General features: G+C 43.3%; 1 protein-coding gene across 1 annotated transcript; it reads right to left on the minus strand.

Moving 5' to 3' along the window:
- Positions 1-4,478: 4,478 nt before the first annotated feature.
- SP7 (Sp7 transcription factor) lies at positions 4,479-6,257 on the minus strand. Its single transcript, XM_063296587.1, has one exon. The coding sequence runs from the start codon at positions 6,228-6,230 to the stop codon at positions 4,983-4,985; it is 1,248 nt and encodes a 415-aa protein (XP_063152657.1). The 5' UTR covers positions 6,231-6,257; the 3' UTR covers positions 4,479-4,982.
- Positions 6,258-22,446: the final 16,189 nt, after the last annotated feature.

Consider the following 22,446-nt stretch of genomic DNA (forward strand, 5'->3'; position numbering starts at 1 on the left):
CTTGATTGAGTTTGCCACGTATCCAGTGCGATATGCGATTGCGCTAAGTAAATAACTGATCTGATGCAAAAGAGGGATAGTCTTAATCCCAAACCATACCAGGAGGGCCCTCTGACCACTCACCTATATTGTACAAGCTCATCATTTCAGCCATCAGGTAGTGTACTCAGCCAGTCCTCCAAGAAAATGAGGTACAAATGTAGAGCAGTTGAAGATGTAAGATGCTTCCTTACAGAATTCACTGTTAAGATCTGGCAACAAGAACACACCTCCCAAACCCTGACTGGCTGCACCACCCAAGCCATGCCTACTATTGTCAGCTTGGCCAAACAGAGGAACATTGATGTAATGAAGGCTTGCCAGCATTCTCCTGCCACAAGGGGTCATGGAATATTATGCAGGATTGGAAGAACTAAGCAGGGACTGGGTGCTTTCCAAAATGGTGGCTCTTGACCATTTGGCTGTGTGTTAGGGTTGTGCAATGTTTCAGACTCAAACAGAAGGTGTTTTGGAGTACATTGGGGTGCTTCTGTACTACCAGCTGAGAATTCCTCAGATCAAATATAGCTTTCCCCAAGATTGTGCTGCAGATGTAGAAGTCAACCACACAATTCTGAGAAAAGATGCAGCTGCTTCAAGGTGTAGCTGACAGTTGCTAAATCAGTCCTCTGTGTTTTTCCCCTTTGAGTCCAGTGCTGAGCAGCCCTATTGTGTGCTGCAAAATCCAACAAGCAAGAGTTATGCCGGGTTAGTGGCTGACTAGATCAAGCAAGATGTAGAATTCAGCTCTTTATAAGTAGGTCGTCATGGGTGGCCACTAGCCAGGCTAGCAGCATGGAGAAAAAACTCACAGATTTATGATGTTCCTAGGGAATCTTGGACACTGTCACTTTGTAAAAAAGAAAGCAGGAATTGCTAACAGAATTCTTTGCATTGTCTCCCAATGACAATTTCCCAGATCTAATTCATAAAACCCATGACGACAATAACACTAGTGTTATACTCTTATTAAATTGATTTTTATTCTGCCCTTCTTCTCAGAGACTCTTACATGCCTGTACTGCAGATGTGCTCTACTTGATTACAGCATCACTGTAGCAATGTATGTGAAACATTTTGAGCCTCATATAAATGATAGTTTATTATTTTGTAAGTCAAGAAAACACACCAAGGCTCAGAAATCTCTGAAACAGCTTTACCCAATGTGGGCCGCTTACTCAGTGTCCCGCTTACTTGAGGCCAACCATCAGTCTAGCTAAGCATTCACTTGCCAACTGTGACCTGCCAGGTACTGAAAAGCTGACAGGTAGGAAGTGAAGCCTACTTTACTATTCATCCCCAGAAATTTCTATTTCAAAAGATGTTGCACGTGAAGATGGATTTTCCATTGCACTTACCAACACAGTGATGTCCAGCTGCCATCCTATGAGAGATTCCACTCCCCACCTCCAAAACTCCAGTGCTCTTTCTTGGACTGCTAGAAAAACAATCTTCTACCAGCATCTTTGGGGCTTAGTACCTGAAGAGGCTTAGTACTTCAGAAAATGACATAGGGCTGCCCCAGCCTTGCAACAAGCTGAAGCAGCCTGCCTCAGACAGTGGGATCTGCACGGTGACTGGGATTCTTAAAAGTGGGTGGAGGGCCATTTTGGTCTCACGGAGCAGTGTCCTGTCTTAGACTGGTACTGAGGTTATGAGTAAGCCTGGATGGGAGAAAGCCTCCAAGGGGCATCTCATGCTCAAGTATGAACCATGACGATGTAGTGAATCTCAAGGAGTTAAAGTCCAGCCTGGCTGGTGTTGGCTGTAATTGCCCTTCCTTCTGATGAGAGTTAGTCTCCTCACAAAAGTCTATTGTGCTCTTGTGAAAGCCCTGCTGACAGAAGGTCTTTGTTCCAAGGGGGTGATCTGGGGGGGAGGCTGGGAGCTCCAGTAGTCACCATTTCCCGAAGGAGGACGGCTTGGGGGCTTTGTGGCAATTGTCCTGTGGAGTGCAATTCCTTCCTTGCCATGGGAACTAAAAGCAGGGGAATCCCACGTGGCCCTTCGGTGACTCCTAGAGGCAGTGCCTGCCTCCTTAGCGAATTCCAAGGTAACTAACTCTGAGGGCAGTGATGCTGCCACTACTACTACTACTACTACTACTACAAAACAAAACAAACCTCAAGCCCTTGATTAAGAGAGGGAGGTCCAATGTCCCCACTGGTTACCCCACAGTTCAGTCAGCTCATCCTTTAAAGGGGTAATCCAGGTTAGCCTTCCTCAGCTAGGTACACTCTAGATCAGGGTTTCTCAACCTTGGGAACTTTAAGCTGTGTGGACTTCAGCATGGCTGGCTGGGGAATCCTGTGAGTTGAAGTCCACACATCTTCAAGTTCCCAAGGTTGAGAAACGCTGCTCTGGATGGATGGACTGGGCACTGCAGAAGAAGAAGGGTGTCTTTCGCTGTTTACTCTCACACACTTTTTGGACTCCTGCAATTCTTAGGAGTTTCAGAAGGGAAATCTGTGGGTGTGTTTGAATATTGGTTTTTTTTTTAAAATATAGACCCCAGGCTCCCCCAGTATGCATGCTTGTGAGCAGCTACAAAGGCTCCAGAAAAGCAGTAATTTTGCAGGCAGCAAAAGTGCCACTTTATTAGAACTGTGGTACAGTAGCACCAGATTGGATTGTACTTTCCTCCATACATAAGGATCCAGTTTCTTTCAGAATTCTTTTTCCCCCCAACATAGCTTATATTTTATTTTTTTTAATTAAATTAAAAACAAGCAAAATCCAAAGCAAAAGTGAGTTTCCATGTGAGTTGCCTGAGCAGACAAACAACAGGGAGTGATGTTTTGCACTTCTGAAGCAATGTGCTGGACTATATTTTGTGTTAACTGGTTAATAGTAGCTCCCCTCTCTCAAAGCCTTTAGGGTTTCTCCATGTTGTGAGTTAATCACATTTGGGGTTCCCTCTGACAGCCAATTAATGATGTTGGGAGCAGGGGCAGCACACGGAAACTCAGTAGAGATAGTGTGCCTAAGTGCTGCAAGGTGGAAGGGAAGAACTCAACACCAGAATGCTGTTTTTAGCAATGACCTCTTGTTGGGTATTAACCGTATGAGTTCTTCCTTCTGTCCAGTGGCCTTGACCTGAGTACAAGAGCAAGCAGATCAGAGGAACATGGGAAGTATTCAACCACATAGGCCCACAGAGACTATTCCTTCCAAAAACGAGAACACTCAAGAATCAAGAATCTGCTTCTCGGTATTTCTAATATTAACAAGAGTTTCCAAATCCATGTGAATCTTTTTTTTTTTTCCTATCAAAAATGAACAGAACTTAAAACAAAAAGCATGTTAAGGTTATAAATATTCCATTTTTTTTTTCAAAATATGAAGCAACAACCGAAAAGAACAGAGCAAGTTGCAGATTGTACCGTTTTGCACAAAGAAAGGCCCCCCAATTAACAGAGAGGTAATTCTGATCAGATAATAGATGCCTTGTGTTAGAGGCTTTTTGGAGAACCCAGTCACCTCCTCACCTCTATTAATTTTCCATCATAATTTAAGGCATAAATATACTTCTAGATTAAATATATGGGAAGAGAAAGGTCCAAAACAGCCTTGTAGCACCTATATGGGACATCTTGTGGGCCATTCTTCTCATTTCTCCTATAAAATGATTGGTTTTCCTCCCCAACTTTCTTTACCTTGATAAAGCAAAGAACATTAGAATTTTTCTATTTCTGGACTTCAGTGGAACAGTCCAGTTATGCTGTATAGGGTCATGTCCCTAATATTCCAATTATGGCCCAAACATGCTCTTGGCTTAATACATGACATTCATACAAAACCAGAGGAACAGGCAGAACTACCACCTGCAAAATGCAAAAGTCTTCTTCGGAGCGATCACTGCGATTCCTCCTGATGTTGCATCAGAAAGCATGGACAGAGGAGATCAATGGAGGACAGAACCCCTATTTATGCTGATGACAGAGTGATGGCTGTATAATTGGCTGCTAATTTATCCCTCTGAAGCATTGCCTAGGCCTCCTACTGTCCTGTACCAAGATGTTCAATTTTAAATAAGATGGAAATTTAATAGCAAAGTTCCCATTATATGTGCTGAGGCAACAATTTCTAACCAGCAGTTTCCAAGTTTATTTAAAGAGAGGTGGAGGCTTATTGATGGAACTCCATATCTGGATCCTGCCAGGGCTTAAATATCTTGAAGAGCTTCACAGTTAGGCATAGTTTTACCAGGCTTTTCTCATCAGTGCTGTCGTTCACCTGAAAAGCCATCACTGGTAAAACTTGCTTTTTCTTGCAGCTCTTAAAGCTATAAGCGCTCTTTCAGTATCTGAAGCTAACAAGCCTATCTGCCATCTTCTGAGTTAGAGATAGCACTGGCTTCCTTAAGAATTCTGGAGCAAGGGCATGTTCAGTGGGTGCAGATACACTATGCTAATCTCAAAGCAGGCCCAAACCACTTGCCTTGTTCTTTCAACCACCTACGGGTGCCAGAAGTTAGGAGAGATGCTCAAAATCAAATGCTCAGTGGGTTACATGAGATGGAAGGTGATTTCTGTACATACCCTGAGAAAAACTTACTTCAGTCCTGCCCAGCCTGCTACTTGGCTAGTCCTACACATGGTCTTATGACTTCAACATTTTGGCCATTATCTGAGTGATCACGCAGAGACCTCAGTGGGTAGCTACTTTGGTTATAACGGCTTAAGGAATGATAAGGGATGTAGCTTCAGATTTTGCCTCTGAGTCTTTAGCCACAAAATCATGGACCTTCTGAGGTCCCAGCTGAATTTGCTTCTGGGCTGGGATTAGGGAAGCTTTACACAAGTTACAATCTTAGCTGGAGGAATGGCTAACAGCAACAGTGGCTGTGTTTTATCCACAAATAAATTACTTAGCAGGAAGCATTCAAATTGAAATGGTGGAGATGGTGTGAAGTAAGTACGCTGGAGCACATGCAGCACCCATCAGATCTCCAGGAGGCTGCTCTGCTCAGGGCTGGTGGCATCTTTTTCCTCTCCAGCCAGGCCCTCTTGAAGGGCAGCGGCACCGGGGGAACCAGCCACCGTGGCAGCCTCTTCCCGCTCAGCTTCACCTTCAGGGGGCTTGCCTACTCCTATTTCATTATGGGTCTTCTGATGCTTGCTGAGGTGGTCACTGCGGGTGAAGCGCTTGTTACAGAGCAAACAGGTGAATTTCTTCTCTCGGGTATGAGTGCGAACATGGCGCTCCAGCTCATCTGAGCGCGTAAAACGCTTGCCGCAGAAGAGCCAGTTGCAGACGAAGGGGCGTTCCCCGGTGTGCCACCGCAGGTGGGCCTTGAGATGCGAGGCTTTCCCATAGACCTTCCCACAGCCTGGGATGTGGCAGCTGTGGATAGGCTTCTTCCGCAGGCTGGCTGCCGAGGCCCCAAGCCGCTCTAGTTCTTGGCAATTAGGGCAGTCGCAAGTGGACCTGCCGGCTGTGCTCCCAAAGGAGCCCCCTCTTCCAGACTTCAAGGCAATCCCACCTTCCATCAGGGAGTTATTGGCCACTGGCTTGGGCTTATACATTTCTTGGGGCAGCACATGTTGTCCTGAAGGGAGAAGGTGCGATGAAGAAGTAATGCCTACTGCAGGGTAAGGAGCAGGGTTCAAAGTGGTGAACTCAGACGTGTAACTGGGTAGCTGGGGGCTGATGGGGGCCTGGCTAGGCATGGACTGTAAGGAACCCTGGAGTCCATCTGACTGTGGCTGAGAACTCAGCCAGTTGCTGTTGGAATGCATATCCCACCAGGAAGCAGTAGGGTTGCTAGAGCTGGTCGAGATGCCTGGGTGGATGCCAGCTTTGTACCAGGAGCCATAAGGGTGTGCCATGTCCAAGGAGGTGTAGACACTGGGGAGACAATCAGGGGAGGGATGCCCCTTAGGCACCAGCAACGAAGAGGGATCTTGAGTTGTGGGTGAGGCTGGGAAGGAATGGGGAAAAGGACTATAATCATTGCTGTAAGTGGTAGAAGCTTGTGGGCTTGCTGAAGGAGACATCAATCCATTCCCATTGGGGAAAGTGGCCGTATAGGAATCTCCCATGCCTTCAGCACTCCAGAGCTTTGGAGCAAAAGACTCTACTCCCAAAAAGTAAGGTTTCCTTCCCAAATTGTTCTCAGCTCTTCCGGGAGCGGCTGACTCTTGGACTGGACTAGAACTTCCAAATTTATCACAAGTGTCCATCAACATAGCCAGGGGACTGGAGCCATACTGTACTTCTTCCTAGGGGTGGGGAAGGGGAGAAAAAGCAAAACAGGCAAAAGGAAATTTAGGCATGCTGTAAATTGGGGCAGATGAAATACAGGCAGGATCACAGACAGTATCCTACTTTTGGAAGTAGTGGACCATTTTCCCAAGAACAATGACTATTTGCCCATTAGGAGTCAAAAAAACCTTCCTTGCCACCATAATGAGATACTTTTATAAGAAATAATGGAACCTCCTAATCATTGGATAACAATGGACATTGCCTGTTTGTCCTGAGAACAAGAAAAACAGAATTTAAGAGCTTTTATATGGGGATGGGTTTTAATGCAATGGAAAATGTGAATGCAACACAGGTCTGATACTTGCCACTGAGCCAATTCTTTAGTTATTGGCATAGTTCAGTTTCATGGTGCACTATATTGTAATACGAATTATAAATTACATGTATGAAAAAGTCACACCATTATCCTCAAATGGTATATATTATTACTACAACACTAATGTGCAGTATAGCTGATCTAGCTGCATATACCAAATCTGCTTTATGAGGCATACTACCTCACTGCCAAAGGAAACGGCCACTTCAGAAAAGATGTAGGCCTTCCTTTCTGTTTTCATGATCATGTTAGGTTTTTCTTTCTGCTTAATCAGGCGGTGCCTTTTTCAAATAGCTGAGTGGAAAGTTGTCCAAAGAAACAGGCCTGAAAGGATGGGTTGCAGAGACCTTTTACCCTTCTTATTGCAGTCACAACGTGCAGTCAACATGACAGCAGCCACAAAGTCCATTTTGAGTCTGGGGTCACTGCCATTGCCATAGTTCTCTAAGGGGCATTGCAAGGGTCTCTGGGCAGAAGGTTCTGGGCAAGATTCTCCATGCAAGGCACACTGAATGGGAGCTGCACAAGAACACAACGAACAACTTACATCTATTTCTATAGAAGTTCCTAACTGTGTTCAATACATGATAGGAACTACTTTTTATTTTCATCACTTTGTTGCTTAGATTATATTTCTAAGGATACATTTCAACCAATAGGGTAACAAAGGTATTTGTCAAAAATACAGGTTACCTCCAATAAAATCCATTCTATGAAAAAAAAAATCCAAACAATTCAGTTGGGGTGAATTAATGAAGAAAACCAGAAAGCAACGTGGAGGTGCCTATGTTGTCACTAGGGATATCACCTGCCTCCCTTTCTGCCCTGAATTAACCATGAATTAGGGACCATGAATGAAAAGTGAAAACTGAGGAACATAGCTTATGGATTCCTCATCTCCCTTTCTCAACACACCTTCTCAACACCTTGTAAAAAAAGTTATCTACAGTCACAGCCACTCAACATACCTTACATTCTCAGCACCTGTTATGGCACACGTATAGGTAAAGATATAAGGAAAACCTTGACAGATTAGACCAGAACTCCATCTATTCTGGTTCCCACCACTAAGAAATCCACAAGTAGGGTGTGTGAATGCATCTGTCATGTTCACCGTTCCAATGTTGCCGGTACATCGTAACGTTTCGCATGTCATTTGGCTGATGCGTGTTTTGTCTGGGAGGGGAGGAGGATTCCATCTCGTGGGATTGTTATATGTTGGCAGCTGGATTGGAATGTGTTTGGGTTATCTCGTGTGTTCAAGGTTCCTTTCCCAGGACATCAGCAGAAACGGTTACCAGCACCTGGGGGGGGGGGGAGTTTGCAACGGCAGGGCGAGGGGAGGGATTACGTTTGAGCCGAGGGTTTTTAGTTTGTATTTGGCGCGCTTTTGCTCATTCTCAGCTTTCTCTGTATTTGCATACTATTCTTTAATAAATCAGATATCATTAAGTTCCTGCTTGTGAGTCTGAGTCTATTAGGGTAGGCAATCCTTACATAAAGCTGAGAATCTCAAAAAATTTACCGTTAGCCCCTTTCCAGATTTATTTTGTGAGGGAGAAGTGCTAGCGATGAGCAAACCAAATCCCCAAACCACGGAAAGTGAGGAATCAAGCGAGGGGGAACCCGACTCCACGGTGATAAGAACAGAGAGGGTCCCTACTCGGGAGCTCTCAGAAATTCGGGAGGTGTCGAGCTCCAGCCTGGGAGAAGAGGAGGTTGGAGGTAAAAGAGCCCCTGAACTGACCAGCGAGTTGCCAGGTGAACTGACCACCTGGGATGAAACCCAGGGACCCCTACCAGGGATGTCCAAAACATCTTGGAAACAGCGGTACCCGAGTTCCCCAACTGTGGTGAGGCAGGAGGGAAATGAGGATTCCCAAACCCCTGACCGTATAAGACTGGTGGAGGCCAAATTGGAGTCAATAGAATTTATGCTTCAGAAAATATCAATGGACTGGGGTCCCCGGGAGAGGAGGAGAGAGGAGTCTAATAATAGGGATTCGTCCCCTTCTTCGCCCACACCTTCTTCGGAGGAAAGGAGTAGGACCCGGCACAGAGAGGAGGCAAGGGCGCCGAGGGTGCGAATTTCAAGGTCCCCTCCTCGAGAGTGGAGATCCCTGGGAGCTAAAAGAAAGTCCAACTGCCCAGCTGTGGCGAAGGGACCGCCCGGAGTGGGGGTTAAGGACTTTACAATTAAATTTGACGGAGATCCAACTAAGCTATCGTTCTTCCTTACCAATGCAAGGAGTTATATGGATGAATGGGAACTGTACTTTCGTTCAGAAAGAGCCAAGATTAATGCCATTGCCACTAAGCTCAAGGGGCGGGCTGCCGATTGGTATGTGCAGTTATGTCAATCGGATGCCCCTGAACTGGAGGAGTTCGAAGAATTCCTGTGGGCATTGAAGCTACACTTTGAAGACCCGTTAGCTAAAGAAAGGGCAAAACGGGCACTGAGGGAGCTTAGCCAGGGGCCACGATCGGTAGCGGACTATGCTCTGGAATTTAAGGCTCTGGCTGGGAAGGCTGAGGATTGGTCCCAATCTACCTTAATAGAACTTTTTAAGGACGGTCTGAACACGGAGGTCCTGAGGTGGTCGCTCGGTAGGGATGACCCAAATACCCTGTATGAATGGATACAGTTGGCAGGGAAGGCTGAGCATGCCCATGAAACCTTAGCTCACAGGAAGGTGATGAGACATTCCGGGCTTAGCAAGGGTTCCCGCCCTGCTGCGCCCACTGGAAAGTCTGGTCAATGTGCCTGGGAGGAGGAGAGGGAGTGCCGCTATGTGAGAGGGCAGTGCCTCCGATGTGGAAAGGAAGGTCACCGAGCGGCGGCGTGCCTGAAGGGCAAGACCGATGATCGTTCGGGGAAGCCGATGGGGAAATCTCCCTCCCTACCCAGGAAAATGAAGGCAGCCAGGGCTGAAACTGAAGTGGAGGAGGTTCCTTACTTCGGGTGCGAGGGGGAGCCCGATCTACACCAGCCGGCGGGAAACGCCAGCCACCTGCTATAAGGAGCACCTGTGGGCAGGTGGTGGAGGACGGGCGCGAACATGTTTCGGTGAGTGCCAACTATCCCACACTGAACGTGAAAGTGAAGTTAGGCTCCCGCACAAGAACCGTTGAAGTTTGGGCATTGATCGATTCGGGGTGTTCGCGTTGCTTGATGCACCCTGACGTGGTGGCTGCTTTGGAGTTACCCAGCTTTCCACTGCAATGTCCCATGATTTTCACCCAGCTGGATAGTTCTATGGTGGGGGGGAAACCGGTCACCCATTTCACGGGTATGGTGGCGTTGCAAATGGGCAGCCACCGTGAGGGGCTGCCGTTTGTGGTGGCGCCTGTGGGGCATCCCTTAGTCATTCTGGGAATTCCTTGGTTGGTCCAACAAAACCCCTATATAAATTGGGTGCACAGGACTTTGACTTTTGGGGATGGTTTCTATCAAGCCCCTGGGGAGGACGCTCCGGAGGCTGCAGTGGGGAGGGCGGTGGCAGCAACCCCGCATTTCGCTGTCACACCACTGGAGGGCTTGCCGGAGCAATACCAAGGCTTTGCGGATGTGTTTGGTGAGAAACAAGCGGACCAACTCCCACCCCATTGGAAAACTGACTGTGTGATAGAGTTGGTCCCCGACGCTCAACTGCCCAAACCGAAAATTTATGCCATGACTCAAAAGGAACTGACGGCGTTGAGGGAGTTTGTGGACAAAAACTTGGCCACGGGTTTTATTGAACCAGCAAATTCGCCAGTGGGTGCCCCCATCTTGTTTCGAGCGAAGAAGGATGGGACATTGAGACTTTGTACAGATTACCACGGATTAAATGCGGTCTCGATATTAAACAAATATCCTCTGCCATTAATAAAAGACATGTTAGCACATCTGGCTAAGGGGAAAATCTTCTCTAAGCTGGATTTGCGGGAAGCCTATGTCCGCATCCGCATACGGGAGGGGGATGAATGGAAGACTGCTTTCAATTGTCCACTGGGTTCTTTTCAGTATAAAGTTTTGCCTTTTGGGTTGGCGGGGGCACCAGGGGTGTTCATGCAATTGATCAATGAAGTGTTACATGAACATTTGTTCAAGGGTGTACTGGTCTATTTGGATGATGTCTTGATTTATACTGAAATGGAAGAGGAACATGAGCACTTAGTGAAACAAGTGCTTAGCAAACTGAGAAAGGCTGAGCTCTATGCTAAGCTTTCTAAGTGTGAATTTCATCAGACTCAGCTTGACTACCTGGGGTACAGGATCTCTGACAAGGGCATTGAGATGGATCCTGTGAAGATTCAAGCCATTTTGGAGTGGGAGCACCCGTGTACCCGCAGGCAGCTCCAAAGTTTTCTTGGGTTTTCCAACTATTACCGCCAATTCATCCAGGGGTTCGCAGAAATTGTGTTGCCTCTCACTGACTTGTTACGTACAAAGGGGTTGGGGGACACACACAAGGTAAAAAACCCAGGGGCATTGCTCACTTGGACACCTGATTGCCAGTTGGCTTTTGACAAACTCAAAAGCCTGTTCACTGCTGAACCCATTCTTCAACACCCTGATCCCACTAAACCCTTTGTGGTTCAAGTGGATGCTTCCAATTTCTCAATTGGAGCGCTCTTGCTGCAAGTGGATGCTGACAACCGCCTGAAGCCATGTGTGTATCTGTCCCGGAAATTTTCCAAGACGGAAAGGCGGTGGCATGTTTGGGAAAAAGAAGCTTTTGCAGTCAAGGCTGCCTTGGAGGCATGGCGCCACCTCTTAGAGGGGGCTAAATGTCCTTTTGAGGTTTGGACTGATCATAAAAATTTGGAAGCGCTCAGCACGCCCCGTAAGCTCAGTCCTAAGCAGATCCGCTGGGCTCAATTTTTTAGTCGCTTTGACTTTAAGTTGAAATTCATTCTGGGCAAGAAAAACTTCCTAGCTGATGCACTTTCCCGCCTGCCCCAGGATTCGGTCCAGGCACCTGACATGGTGGGTACGGTGTGGACAGAACCCCAATTGGGTTTGCAAGCTGTCACATGCAGTCAAACTCGTGCGCAGCTGCCTCCAGCTTCAGTTTCACCGGCTGGGGGCAGGACACCAGTTCCCTCGCAATTGCAACAACAGTTTCTGCTAGAGGTGAAATCTGATACTTGGTTGCAAGCAAATAGAGAAAACCGCCTCTATGTCCCTGACAGTTTGCGAAGGGAAATTTTGAATAGGTCTCATGATAATAAAGTGGCTGGTCATTTTGGGTGTGTCAAAACCTTGCATCTGGTACGCCACCAATTTTGGTGGCCCACGTGATGTAAAAAGTTATGTTGCTTCTTGTCCTGTCTGTGCCATGTCAAAACGGAAGGGGGGTAAACCGCACGGGCTGCTGCAGCCGGTGGCCAGCCCCTCCCGTCCTTGGGAGGAGGTTTCTATGGACTTCATTGTGGATTTGCCTCCTAGTCAGAGAAAGACTGTGATTTGGGTGGTAAAGGACTACTTTTCCAAGCAAGCCCATTTCATTCCATGTGCTTCTATTCCGTCTGCTCAGCAATTGGCCCGCCTTTTTCTAATCCACATCTATCGGATTCATGGTAGCCCCTCCCGCTTGGTCACGGACCGCGGGACACAGTTCACTTCCCAATTTTGGAAGGCATTTTTGAAGCTGGTGGGCACCAAACAGGTGTTGTCCACTGCGTCGCATGCGGAGACTGATGGATCTATGGAGGTTCTTAATTCGACCCTGGGGCAATTTTTGAGGGCATTTGTCAACTATCAGCAGGATAATTGGGTTGATCTGCTTCCTTTTGCTGAGGTGGCTTATAACAACGCCGTCCATCAGAGCACTGGACGCACTTCTTTCCATATTGTTTTTGGACGGGATTTTGTCCACATTCCTGAGTTGCCTCGACCCCCCGCGCAGCCCTGCTCTGCGTCTGATTGGGCTGCTCGACTGGCAGATTCGTGGCCAGTGATTCAGCAAGCGTTGGCTGATGCCCAATCTGCCTATAAACTGCACGCTGATAAGCGACGGGCTCTTCAACTTGGTTTTAAAGTTGGTGATAAGGTCTACCTTTCCACCAAGTTCATTAAGTCCCCTCAGCCCTCGAAGAAGTTGGCTCCTAAGTTTGTTGGTCCTTTTCCCATTGTGGGAGTTGTGAACCCTGTCATGTTTAAACTGGATTTGCCACACAATCTGAAACATTTACATCCTGTTTTTCATTGCAGCTTGCTCAAGCGTGTCAACCACTCCGATCATTGGCATCCGCAACCCCCACCTCCTGCTCCGATCATGATTGACGGACAGCAACATTTTGAGGTGAAGGAGGTCCTTGATTCTTGCCGACTACGTGGCACTCTGCAGTACCTTATTTGGTGGAAACACTTTCCCCACCCTGAGTGGGTGTCTGCCCATGATGTTCAATCTCCTGTTTTAGTTAGACGCTTTCATTTAGCTTATCCTATGAAACCTGCTCCTTAGTATTTTTGGGAGGGTGGTATGTCATGTTCACCGTTCCAATGTTACCATTACATTGTAACGTTTCGCATGTCATTTGGCTGATGCGTGTTTCATCTGGGAGAGGAGGAGGATTCCATCTCGTGGGATTGTTATATGTTAGTAGCTGGATTGGAATGTGTTTGGGTTATCTTGTGTGTTCAAGGTTCCTTTCCCAGGACATCAGCAGAAACGGTTACCAGCACCTGGGGGGGGGGGAGTTTGCAATGGCAGGGCGAGGGGAGGGATTACATTTGAGCCGAGGGTTTTTAGTTTGTATTTGGTGCGCTTTTGCTCATTCTCAGCTTTCTCTGTATTTGCATACTATTCTTTAATAAATCAGATATCATTAAGTTCCTGCTTGTGAGTCTGAGTCTATTAGGGTAGGCAATCCTTACAGCATCTTTGAATCACCAAGGTTTCATGTAAAACATCTAAAGCCCTGGCATTATAAAAGGGGGAAAACACATTTCTTAAAGATCTCAAGGGGAAAAGCTGCAGATATCTTAAGAAGAAACATTCCAGTGGATATATACCAGTTAGAATAAAAAAGACCATGGGATTGGATTCCAAAGGTTCAAAAAATATCATCTTACCGGAAAATCTTAGGGAAGTAAACATATTGAGGGAATACTTCCTGAGAAATTGGTCCTGTCAACCTTTTTCCACCCCTCCAACCTCCCAGGTAGCCTTTCGTCTCTATCTTGCTGCCTGGCCAGACATTTTTTTAAAAAGGTTTGCTTGGATTAAATTAACTGTGGAGTGTTGGCACTTGCTGATAGTTGTCCCGTTATCACCTACACCTCCCCTCCCCTTTTGGGGTGAGCTGTGAGCTACTTTTGCCTAGGGATCTTTCCCCCCTCCCCAGTGGCATAACTATCACAAAGCAACGTAACTATGACAAAGTGAATGTTATTACAGAGCCAATTTGGTCTAGTGGTTAAGGCAACGGGCTAGAAACCAGGAGACTGAGAGTTCTAGTCCCGCCTTAGGCAAGAATGCTGGCTGGGTGACCTTGGGCCAGTCACTCTCTCTCAGCCCAACCCACCTCACAGGGTTGTTGTTGTGGGGAAAATAAGAGGAGGAAGGAGTATTAAGTATGTTTGCCACCTTATTTATAAAAATAATAAAGGTGGGATTAAAAATCTAATAATTAATTAATTATATATTATATGTTCTTATTAGATAATTCCCATTCATATAATTAGTGACTGCTCATCACATAAAATCTGTTCTCAATTTCACCTTTGTCCTCATCAGTTTCAGTTAAGTAGTTAATTTAGAATCTGTATTCTTTGGTAAACTGCATCATGGCTATGTAACTGAGATGCAAAAAACTGGGCCTTTTACTGAAAAAAATCATGTCTTAAACCATGGAAAAAGTCCCCATGGCGAAGCCAGGAACAAAAATGTGAAAAAACTTGAAATTCAAGTAGCTTTGCATTTCATTCTAGCTGTTTCACAAATCTCACCTTGTGGTATCACAGCCAGAGGTGAAATTCAAAACTTTCTTCTGCAAGCAAGGAAAATTACCATCGTGGTGACTTATGGCAATATATCAGAACAAGTTCTGAAAAGGAGGGTAAGAGTTAGGGCCAATTCATGCATCTAGTTTTTCAGAAGTGTCTAACTGTAGATTTGCTATTTACCTACAGTGATCATTTCATTCACACCATTCCAGCAAGACATAGTCAAGATTACACTAGCCTAAACTATATAATGAGTGCACATCAGTGTTGCCATTACATAGCACGGGAAGTTGAATGAAGATGGAATTGAGGTGGTTGCAAATGGTGCAGGGAAAACAGAGAGAAACTTTAAGTTCCTTTGGAAACAGAAGATATCAAAGGGATGAGTGATGGAGGAAGGACAGTGTTTCTTCCAGCAATACATTATTTTCATTGCCACTACACTGTATGTCTGTCTTCAGCATTAGCAGGTAAAGAATAAGAACATTCATGTGCCAGTTACAGGTTAACTGAGCAGATTAATTTTCTAGCATACATTGTTACCCATTTCAAGGTGCTACTTTTGTCCGAGAATACTCTTGGAATCACAGTGGAGCACATTCACATACCCATGTATGTGTCTTCCCATTAGGGCCATGCAGCACTTCAGATCTGATTCCCCAAAGATGCTTTGGTATGCGTAAGACCATAAATGTAGCACTTGTCTGCAACTCTTTAAAGCAGCTATGTCCACCTTTCTGGAATCAAATCTGAAAGAGCTGCACTGCTCCGTTCTTTACATTTTAAGTTCAACTCTGGAGGTTCCACTAATTCTGAAGAATGGAGTCACTACTAGAGTGGGGACCCCTCTTCTGGTAATGATCTCTTACGAAATGCTCCCTCATGGTAAATTGCACTCTGCAAGCATTTTACTCTTTTTGGCACCTAGTAAAAATGTATTTACTCTCCAAAGTCTCTTAATCATCTCTTACATAATCTTTATGACACTTTGGTGGTTCTAGTTCCTGCCTTTATTTGTCCTGCACTATAAACCTTATAACTGACCTTCTAGCTGCCATTGTGATGGCTTAATGATGTTCCAAGGTATAGTTGAGGCTAATGTGAAATATTCTATTTCAAAACATTGAGATTTCAAAAGGACATAAAATGTTGAAAGCGCACGTAGTACATCCTAACACTGAACAACTATGTTTAGTGCTGTGATAGTTTCTTTTGGTTGGTTTATGTGGGAGTTGATCTGTATTTCTACCTCCAGTTTCATCAGTATAAGATGAAAGCTACAAGATACACACCAAACCCTCTTTATCAGCATTTAAACCTTTTATTGCTAAAGGGAAGCTGTTTTGCATGTAGCAATATAGCAGAAACATATTAAACAGCAATGGGGAATTATCCAGCAGGATGCTGTTTTCTCCTGCACACCCATCATTTCAAATACAGCGTTTGGCATATAATATTGAATTCAGCACCTCAAGAACTTAATTTTATATTTAAACAGGAATACCACAGAAATGTGTTTGTGATCTAGGAACTGTTTGACAGATGTTGTGCAGAATAATTAACAGTGAGCCTTACAGATGTTCTATTCACTTTTTTATGTCATTCACATATTTTCAGTCCCAACCACATAGATGGAGGCCACACCACAAAAGTGCATTCATTCATTATAATTTTATAACACTGGACTCAAAACAACTCCCAGCAGTTTACATCATAAAAGCATGAGCAGCAAAAAGACATGGCATCAAAATAATTAATCAGCTAGAAATACAAGAATAGAGTTAAGTACAATAGTGATCATTCATTCACCAAGTGCCTTCCAGAACAGCTTAGTCTTCAGTAGTTTCTGGAAAGCCAATATTGAGGGTCCCAGAAAGAGAGTATTCCTTAGTTCAAGGGCCATGACCGAAAAACATAGCCTATGAGCCCACTCCCCTTCGACCTTATGGGCCTGGGGGACCATTAAAAGATTTTGGTAAGAGGAGTGCACTGGGAGGAGCAGGCAGGCCACTTCTGTATGGAAGAAGCAGTCCAGCTAACATCTAGAGAACAAGCTACACAGTATAGGACTTTATAGATTAAAAACAGCACTTCGAATACCACCTGGAAACGTATGCAAAGTTGCCACAAAATGCAATTGAAAGTGCACAATGGGAATGAAGAGAAAACGTGTTACAGCTCAGTGCAGGAAGGAGACCAAGAGAGGAGGCCCTGCTCATTTTGCTGAGCCACTGGGAGATAAGAAGGTGCCAACAGGAAGGGCCCATATGCGTATAAAAGGGGACTATCTGTTCCCCATGTGCTTACTGAAGTTGCACATCCCTCTCACATGTAAGATGTAAACACAGCTAAGCTCTTCTTCCAGTTCTTGTAGTGAGGGGACAAGGAGAGCTGGCTGCCCCAACTGTCATCTAGTTCATACGGCTCATATGATGAAAGAAGCTGAAGGTTGCAAAATTCTATTTATATATGCTTTGAATTAAATCTACTTTAATCAGTAAAGCTTACTTCTGAGTTAGCATGCCTAGGATTAATTGATTTACCACCTACCTTTTAACTCTCTGATTTATAAATTACTGATTGATAAAAGTGAAATTAATGTACATGTACTCAAAATTGTCATGTCAGTGCCTTTTTAAAGGAACAAAATGTTACGCTAAGTTAACATTAAAAAAAACATGATTGCTTTGTGGTTGAAATTATGGTCATTTTTATTTATTTGGGGTGCATTTTCTTCACTGCAATCAAAATAGTCCAAAAGTATAAATAAATGCACCCTTAAATTGTAGTTCCAACTAAACTTTACCACTGCTAATTAAGGATGCTTCTTTATAAGCTTTAGCAAATTAGCATATCAACTGAACTGTTATACAAAAAGGAAATTAGGCTGCTAATCCATGTGTGTTAATCTGGGAGAAAGTAAATGGGATTTACTTTCAAATAACCATACATGGGATTATGTTGTAATAATAGAGCGTTGGATTTGAACCAAGAGGTCATGGCTCAAATCCGCATCAGTCGTGAAATTCACACGATGACTCAGAATAATGTGCTTAATTTGGTTACTAAATTAATCCATTTTATGGGTTGACATAACACATGCACAAACAAACTAATCAAATAGACTGGGTTCACAAAATATACTAAACCACAAAAGAAACAGCCAAGGTTACAACTGACAAAGCTTACCAGGTTGAGCCAATGCAACTGTTATTTGACTTGGCTAAGTAAGAAAGTGTTCCTTTTTTCTTACTTCCCAAGAAGGTTGTGAAGCTAATATTTTAGGGGAAGAACTATGGATGATGACTTGAGCACTGTAGGAAAAGTTTTCAAGCAGTGAAGTAGAAGTGAGATGGGTGGTGACTAAATTTGAAAAGTAAGTAAGTAAGTAAGTAAGTAAGTAAGTAAGTAAGTAAGTAAGTAAATAAAATGCAATAAAAAAAGGTCAAGGCTCCTTCAGGTGGAACTTGACTCCTGGTGCCTTCATAGATGGACACGTGCATACAGTTTTTTAGGCAACAAAATGGAGCAATTTGCCATTGCCTTCATCCAGGAGATTTTCTCAATTTCTCAATTTAGCCTACAGACCTGGGATTTCCAACCCAAGTACTAACCAGTTCCAACTCTGCTTGACTTCTCAAATTCAGCCAAAAGTAGCTAACTCCTCCACCTAGCTGAGCAAAAGCAACAAACAAGCAAAGAAAAAATTTATAGTTTACATAATTTTCATTTGGATTTATTAAATTCCATTTTAATATATTTTATTGCTATTTTAAAATATATTTTAACTTTTTAAAAGTTTTGACCCATTTAAAAATTAGAAAACTTAGAAACTGCTAAAATCCTTCCTTCCTTCCTTCCTTCCTTCATTCCTTCCTTCCTTCCTTCCTTCCTTCCACAACTCATGCTTGTTGAGGTTTCTGTCTTTCAAATTTCAAGATATTTTTAGATTCAAAATCCTTGGGTTGGCATTCATGTCATCTATCAGCTCTAAAATGGGTTTTGCATGTCATTTTTCTTTCTTTGCTGGAATTGTTGTAAGACTTTCCTCCTAGGATTGATGGATAAACAGTTAGAAAAGAGCCATGGAACATTGTTTTGATATATAATAACTGCAGTGAGGTTATTGTATGCACAAAGATGGAAAGATTTGACAATACCTACAACGGAAGAATGGTTGGTGAAGATGACAGAACTTGCTGAAATGGCTAAATTGACTTGTTTGATTAGAGAAAAGACAATATCTACATTTATTGGTGAGTGGAAATCCCTTATAGACTTTTTGTGTAAAAAAGAAAAAATGAATTTGTGATTTATGGTTTTGATGATTAGACAGGATAGACTATAGAAAGAAGAAAATCATGATGCAGCCTTAGAAAGAGAAGTTAAAATATACTGTAATTGTACTTATAACTGCTGTGAAGATCAGAAGCCACTTCTTTGTATCTTTTTTGTATATCTTTTTTCTACTTTTCTTTCTTTTTCTTCTTTAATTTCCTCTTTTTTGCACTTTTAGCTTCTTCTTTTATTTCTCCCTTTCTCTTTCTTCTTTCTCATTCTACTTTAGTTTTTATTAGTTCTTACTATTGTTGTTAAAACTCTCAATAAAAATTATATATAAGAAAAGAAAATTCTTGTAAGACGTGTGGTATATGTGTATGAGAAGCAACAGGAAGAGATTCTTACCAATAATATTTTTGCATGTTTCATCCAGAGACTTGGGTGAATTGGTAGACTTTCCTTAATTTCTCCATTGTTTTTGGATTTTCATCTTGGGTTTATATATGTGACATAGCAATTCACAAATCACATTTTTTTGCTCTAGAAGAAAACCATCCCAATCCTAGTCATGGCAAGACCTGTTTTTGCCCTTCTATAGGTGCCATTTAAATGGCAAAGCATTTCTGAGCATGAAACTTGGTGACTTGGTTCTTGTTCTATGCACAAAGCTCCCTCCCTTAATGAAAAGCCATTTCCAAAGCATTCCACAACAATTCAGCAATCATATCCTGACTCTACAATTGCATCCTAAAGAAAATATATATTTGTTTACATTTATTTTAAATTTCAATATTTATCTAACTCACCTTATTCTCTATTCCTGTTCTTTGCTTTCTATACTTTCCTTCTTTTCATTACCCATTCTCCTGGGTGGAGCGAATGTCAATTTTAATTATAATCTGTACATGTTTTATTTATTTAATTTTAAGTGAAGAGACAAAGTTTTTTTTCCCCCAATGCCTCTGAAGTGAACAAATTTTATTTATTCTTTTAAACTTCAATTTATTTCTAATCTATGTTGGTTAAATTCCTTTTTATACATTTAGAGACTAGTACATTTATTTTGCCATGCATCATGAAAAGCAAAAATCCATGTCCATGACATAATTTTATTTTAATAGCATATTCATGTATGCTAGATTTCTGTCTCCAAGTTAAGTTTCAACCAATCTTATCAACTCCTTTATAGGTCTTGAGATCCGATTCCATTGTTTGGGTTCTGTGTGTGATTTCTTTGGTTTACTAAACCATCATGTTGTTTCTCTGCTATTCTCTGTGACTTCATTTCTTCCCTCTTTTCCCTCCATTATTTGCTCTCCTTTCCCCTTTTTCTTCCCTACAACCTCTTAATTCCTAATATTATTTCTCTTTGATGTAACAAGAAAACCAAGACTGAACCGCTGTGAGTGACATAAATTTGGGGGATTTGTCCCACCAACTCATTAAACCCTATGAGCTGTACTCATACATCTGAGGGCCAAAGCAGACATGTGCTCACTTACTGATGTCAAGTTTATTCATCAGTGTATAAAACTTAGTTGGGAGCTACCTATTTTTATTAAAAAGGATTACATTGGGAAGCCTGCCCATCCTCTTTTATTCACCACAAACTACGGCTTTAACTTGATTTGCTCCTTCTTCAAGAATTGGAAGTGTGCTGGTGAATAACAGCTTAAACCAGCAGCGTGGCACTCTCAGTATAATTGTAAGGAAATTAATCTTTCCTTTTCTACTTCATAGTTAATTTTTGTTTTTTATTTTTATTTAAAACGCCATCCTGTCTGGTGTCGTAGTTAAAATGCTAGACTGGGAGCCAGAAAACTCGACTTCTAATCCACCCTCAACCATGGAAGATCATGAGGGATGCTGGGCCAGCCGTTCTCTCTCGGAGCAAGAGCAAGGGAAATGTGGTGTACTGTGGTGATTAACATGTTGGGCCTGGTTCAAGTCCACTCTCAGCCGTGAAAGCTCACTGTGTGGTTTTTGGCCAAGCACACTCTCACAGCCCAACTGTGGGGAGAAACTGGAGGACTGTCTTGAGTTTGTGAAAGAACGGCGGTATAGAAACGTAGCAAATTCTTCAAAACAGACTTTTCCAGGATCCTAAACTTACAGTATGAAAGCTGGTTTGGTGTAGTGGTTAAGGCACCAGGCTAGAAATGGGGACACCCTGAGTTCTAGTCCCACCTAGGCACAAAGCCAGCTGGGTGACCCTTTGCCAGTCACTCTCTCTCAGCCCTAGGAAGGAGGCAATGGCAAACCACTTCCAAAAAACCTTGCCAAGAAAACTGCAGGGACTAGTCCAGGCAGTTGCCAGGAGTCAGTACTGATTCAAAGGCACAAAAGCAAAAGCAAAGCAAAACAAAACAATACTTCATTGTATAATACAAAAATAATATAGAATACATACATAAAAATATCAGCAGCAAATGGATCAGTTTAAAAACTTCACTACAATTTATTACTTTAAAATATGAAAAAGCCCAGGGAAAGTTTCTCCCATTAATAGACATATTTCTGTGCTATCACACAATGGGGGTGGGGGGAGTATGTATCATTGCAGCTTAACCCCTTACCCCCATTTAAAGCTTGCTTTTCAATTTTTCATAACTGCATATCTAATGAAGGCTGCCAATCCAGAAGCAGCAGCTCATTGAGGCTTCTGAGCGACTCCTGTTTTCAATCTCACTATTTTTTTTTAAATGGGCCTTTTTAATTGAATTACATTGTGGCATTTTAAAGCATCCCTTTTCCCTTCCCTGAACAACTTCCTTTTCATTTGCTCCTTTTATGTTTTTAATCTGGTACTTTAACAGCACTGGGTTTGCCAATTCTGACATGTAGTGCTGTCTTGAACACACACACAAACAGACCCATACACCATCAAACACATCCTGTTCCAGCTAATCACTCAGACTCAAAACCTTACAGCTCAGGATCCGTTTATATCTTCCAAAATCTGTAATAAAAACCATTCTGTGATGAACACAGGAGATGCCTTCTAAGAATCAGAACATTTAAATGATGGAAGAATCTTTAAACAACCATTTAATTCAACCCAAATTCTTTTCAAGACTACCCTGTGATATTCCCCCCCCTTGTATTTTTATTAGCTGGAAGCTAATGATAAATGGCAAGGGGGAAAAGGAAGCATATTTATTCCAAATGAAAACTGGTTGGTTCATTTGTACGGCTGCCAAGTCACAGCCTAGAGCAGTGTTTCTCAACCTCGGCAACTTGAAGATGTGTGGACTTCATCTCCCAGAATTCCCCAGCCAGCCATGCTCTCATGCTGCACCCCCACCTGCTATTCTCCTAGTCCTTCTATTCACTATCCATGCATGCAGCAACGAGGGGTTTAATATTGCTTCAGAGCAAGTGAGAGGTATACAGTCTCCTGTTCCATTGTTACTGTTACATCTGCTTTGGCTTCAGCCACTCTTGTCTATCAGTCAATATTTTGGAAAGGATTTACTTCCCCAGGGCAGAAATCTCCAACCATTTTCAACCATGAGCACATCTAGAATTCAAAGCATGTTGTGAACTCTCTCACAAAATGGCTGCTAGAGGGAATGCCACAAGTCACAACATAACAATATACCCC

Source organism: Candoia aspera, chromosome 2 (genome assembly GCF_035149785.1).
Source record: "Candoia aspera isolate rCanAsp1 chromosome 2, rCanAsp1.hap2, whole genome shotgun sequence".
NCBI classification, from domain to species: Eukaryota; Metazoa; Chordata; class Lepidosauria; order Squamata; family Boidae; genus Candoia; species Candoia aspera.

Excerpts from the sequence above, each read along its gene's own strand:
- SP7 (XM_063296587.1), bottom strand. The coding sequence starts at position 6,230 with ATGTTGATGGACACTTGTGATAAATTTGGAAGTTCTAGTCCAGTCCAA.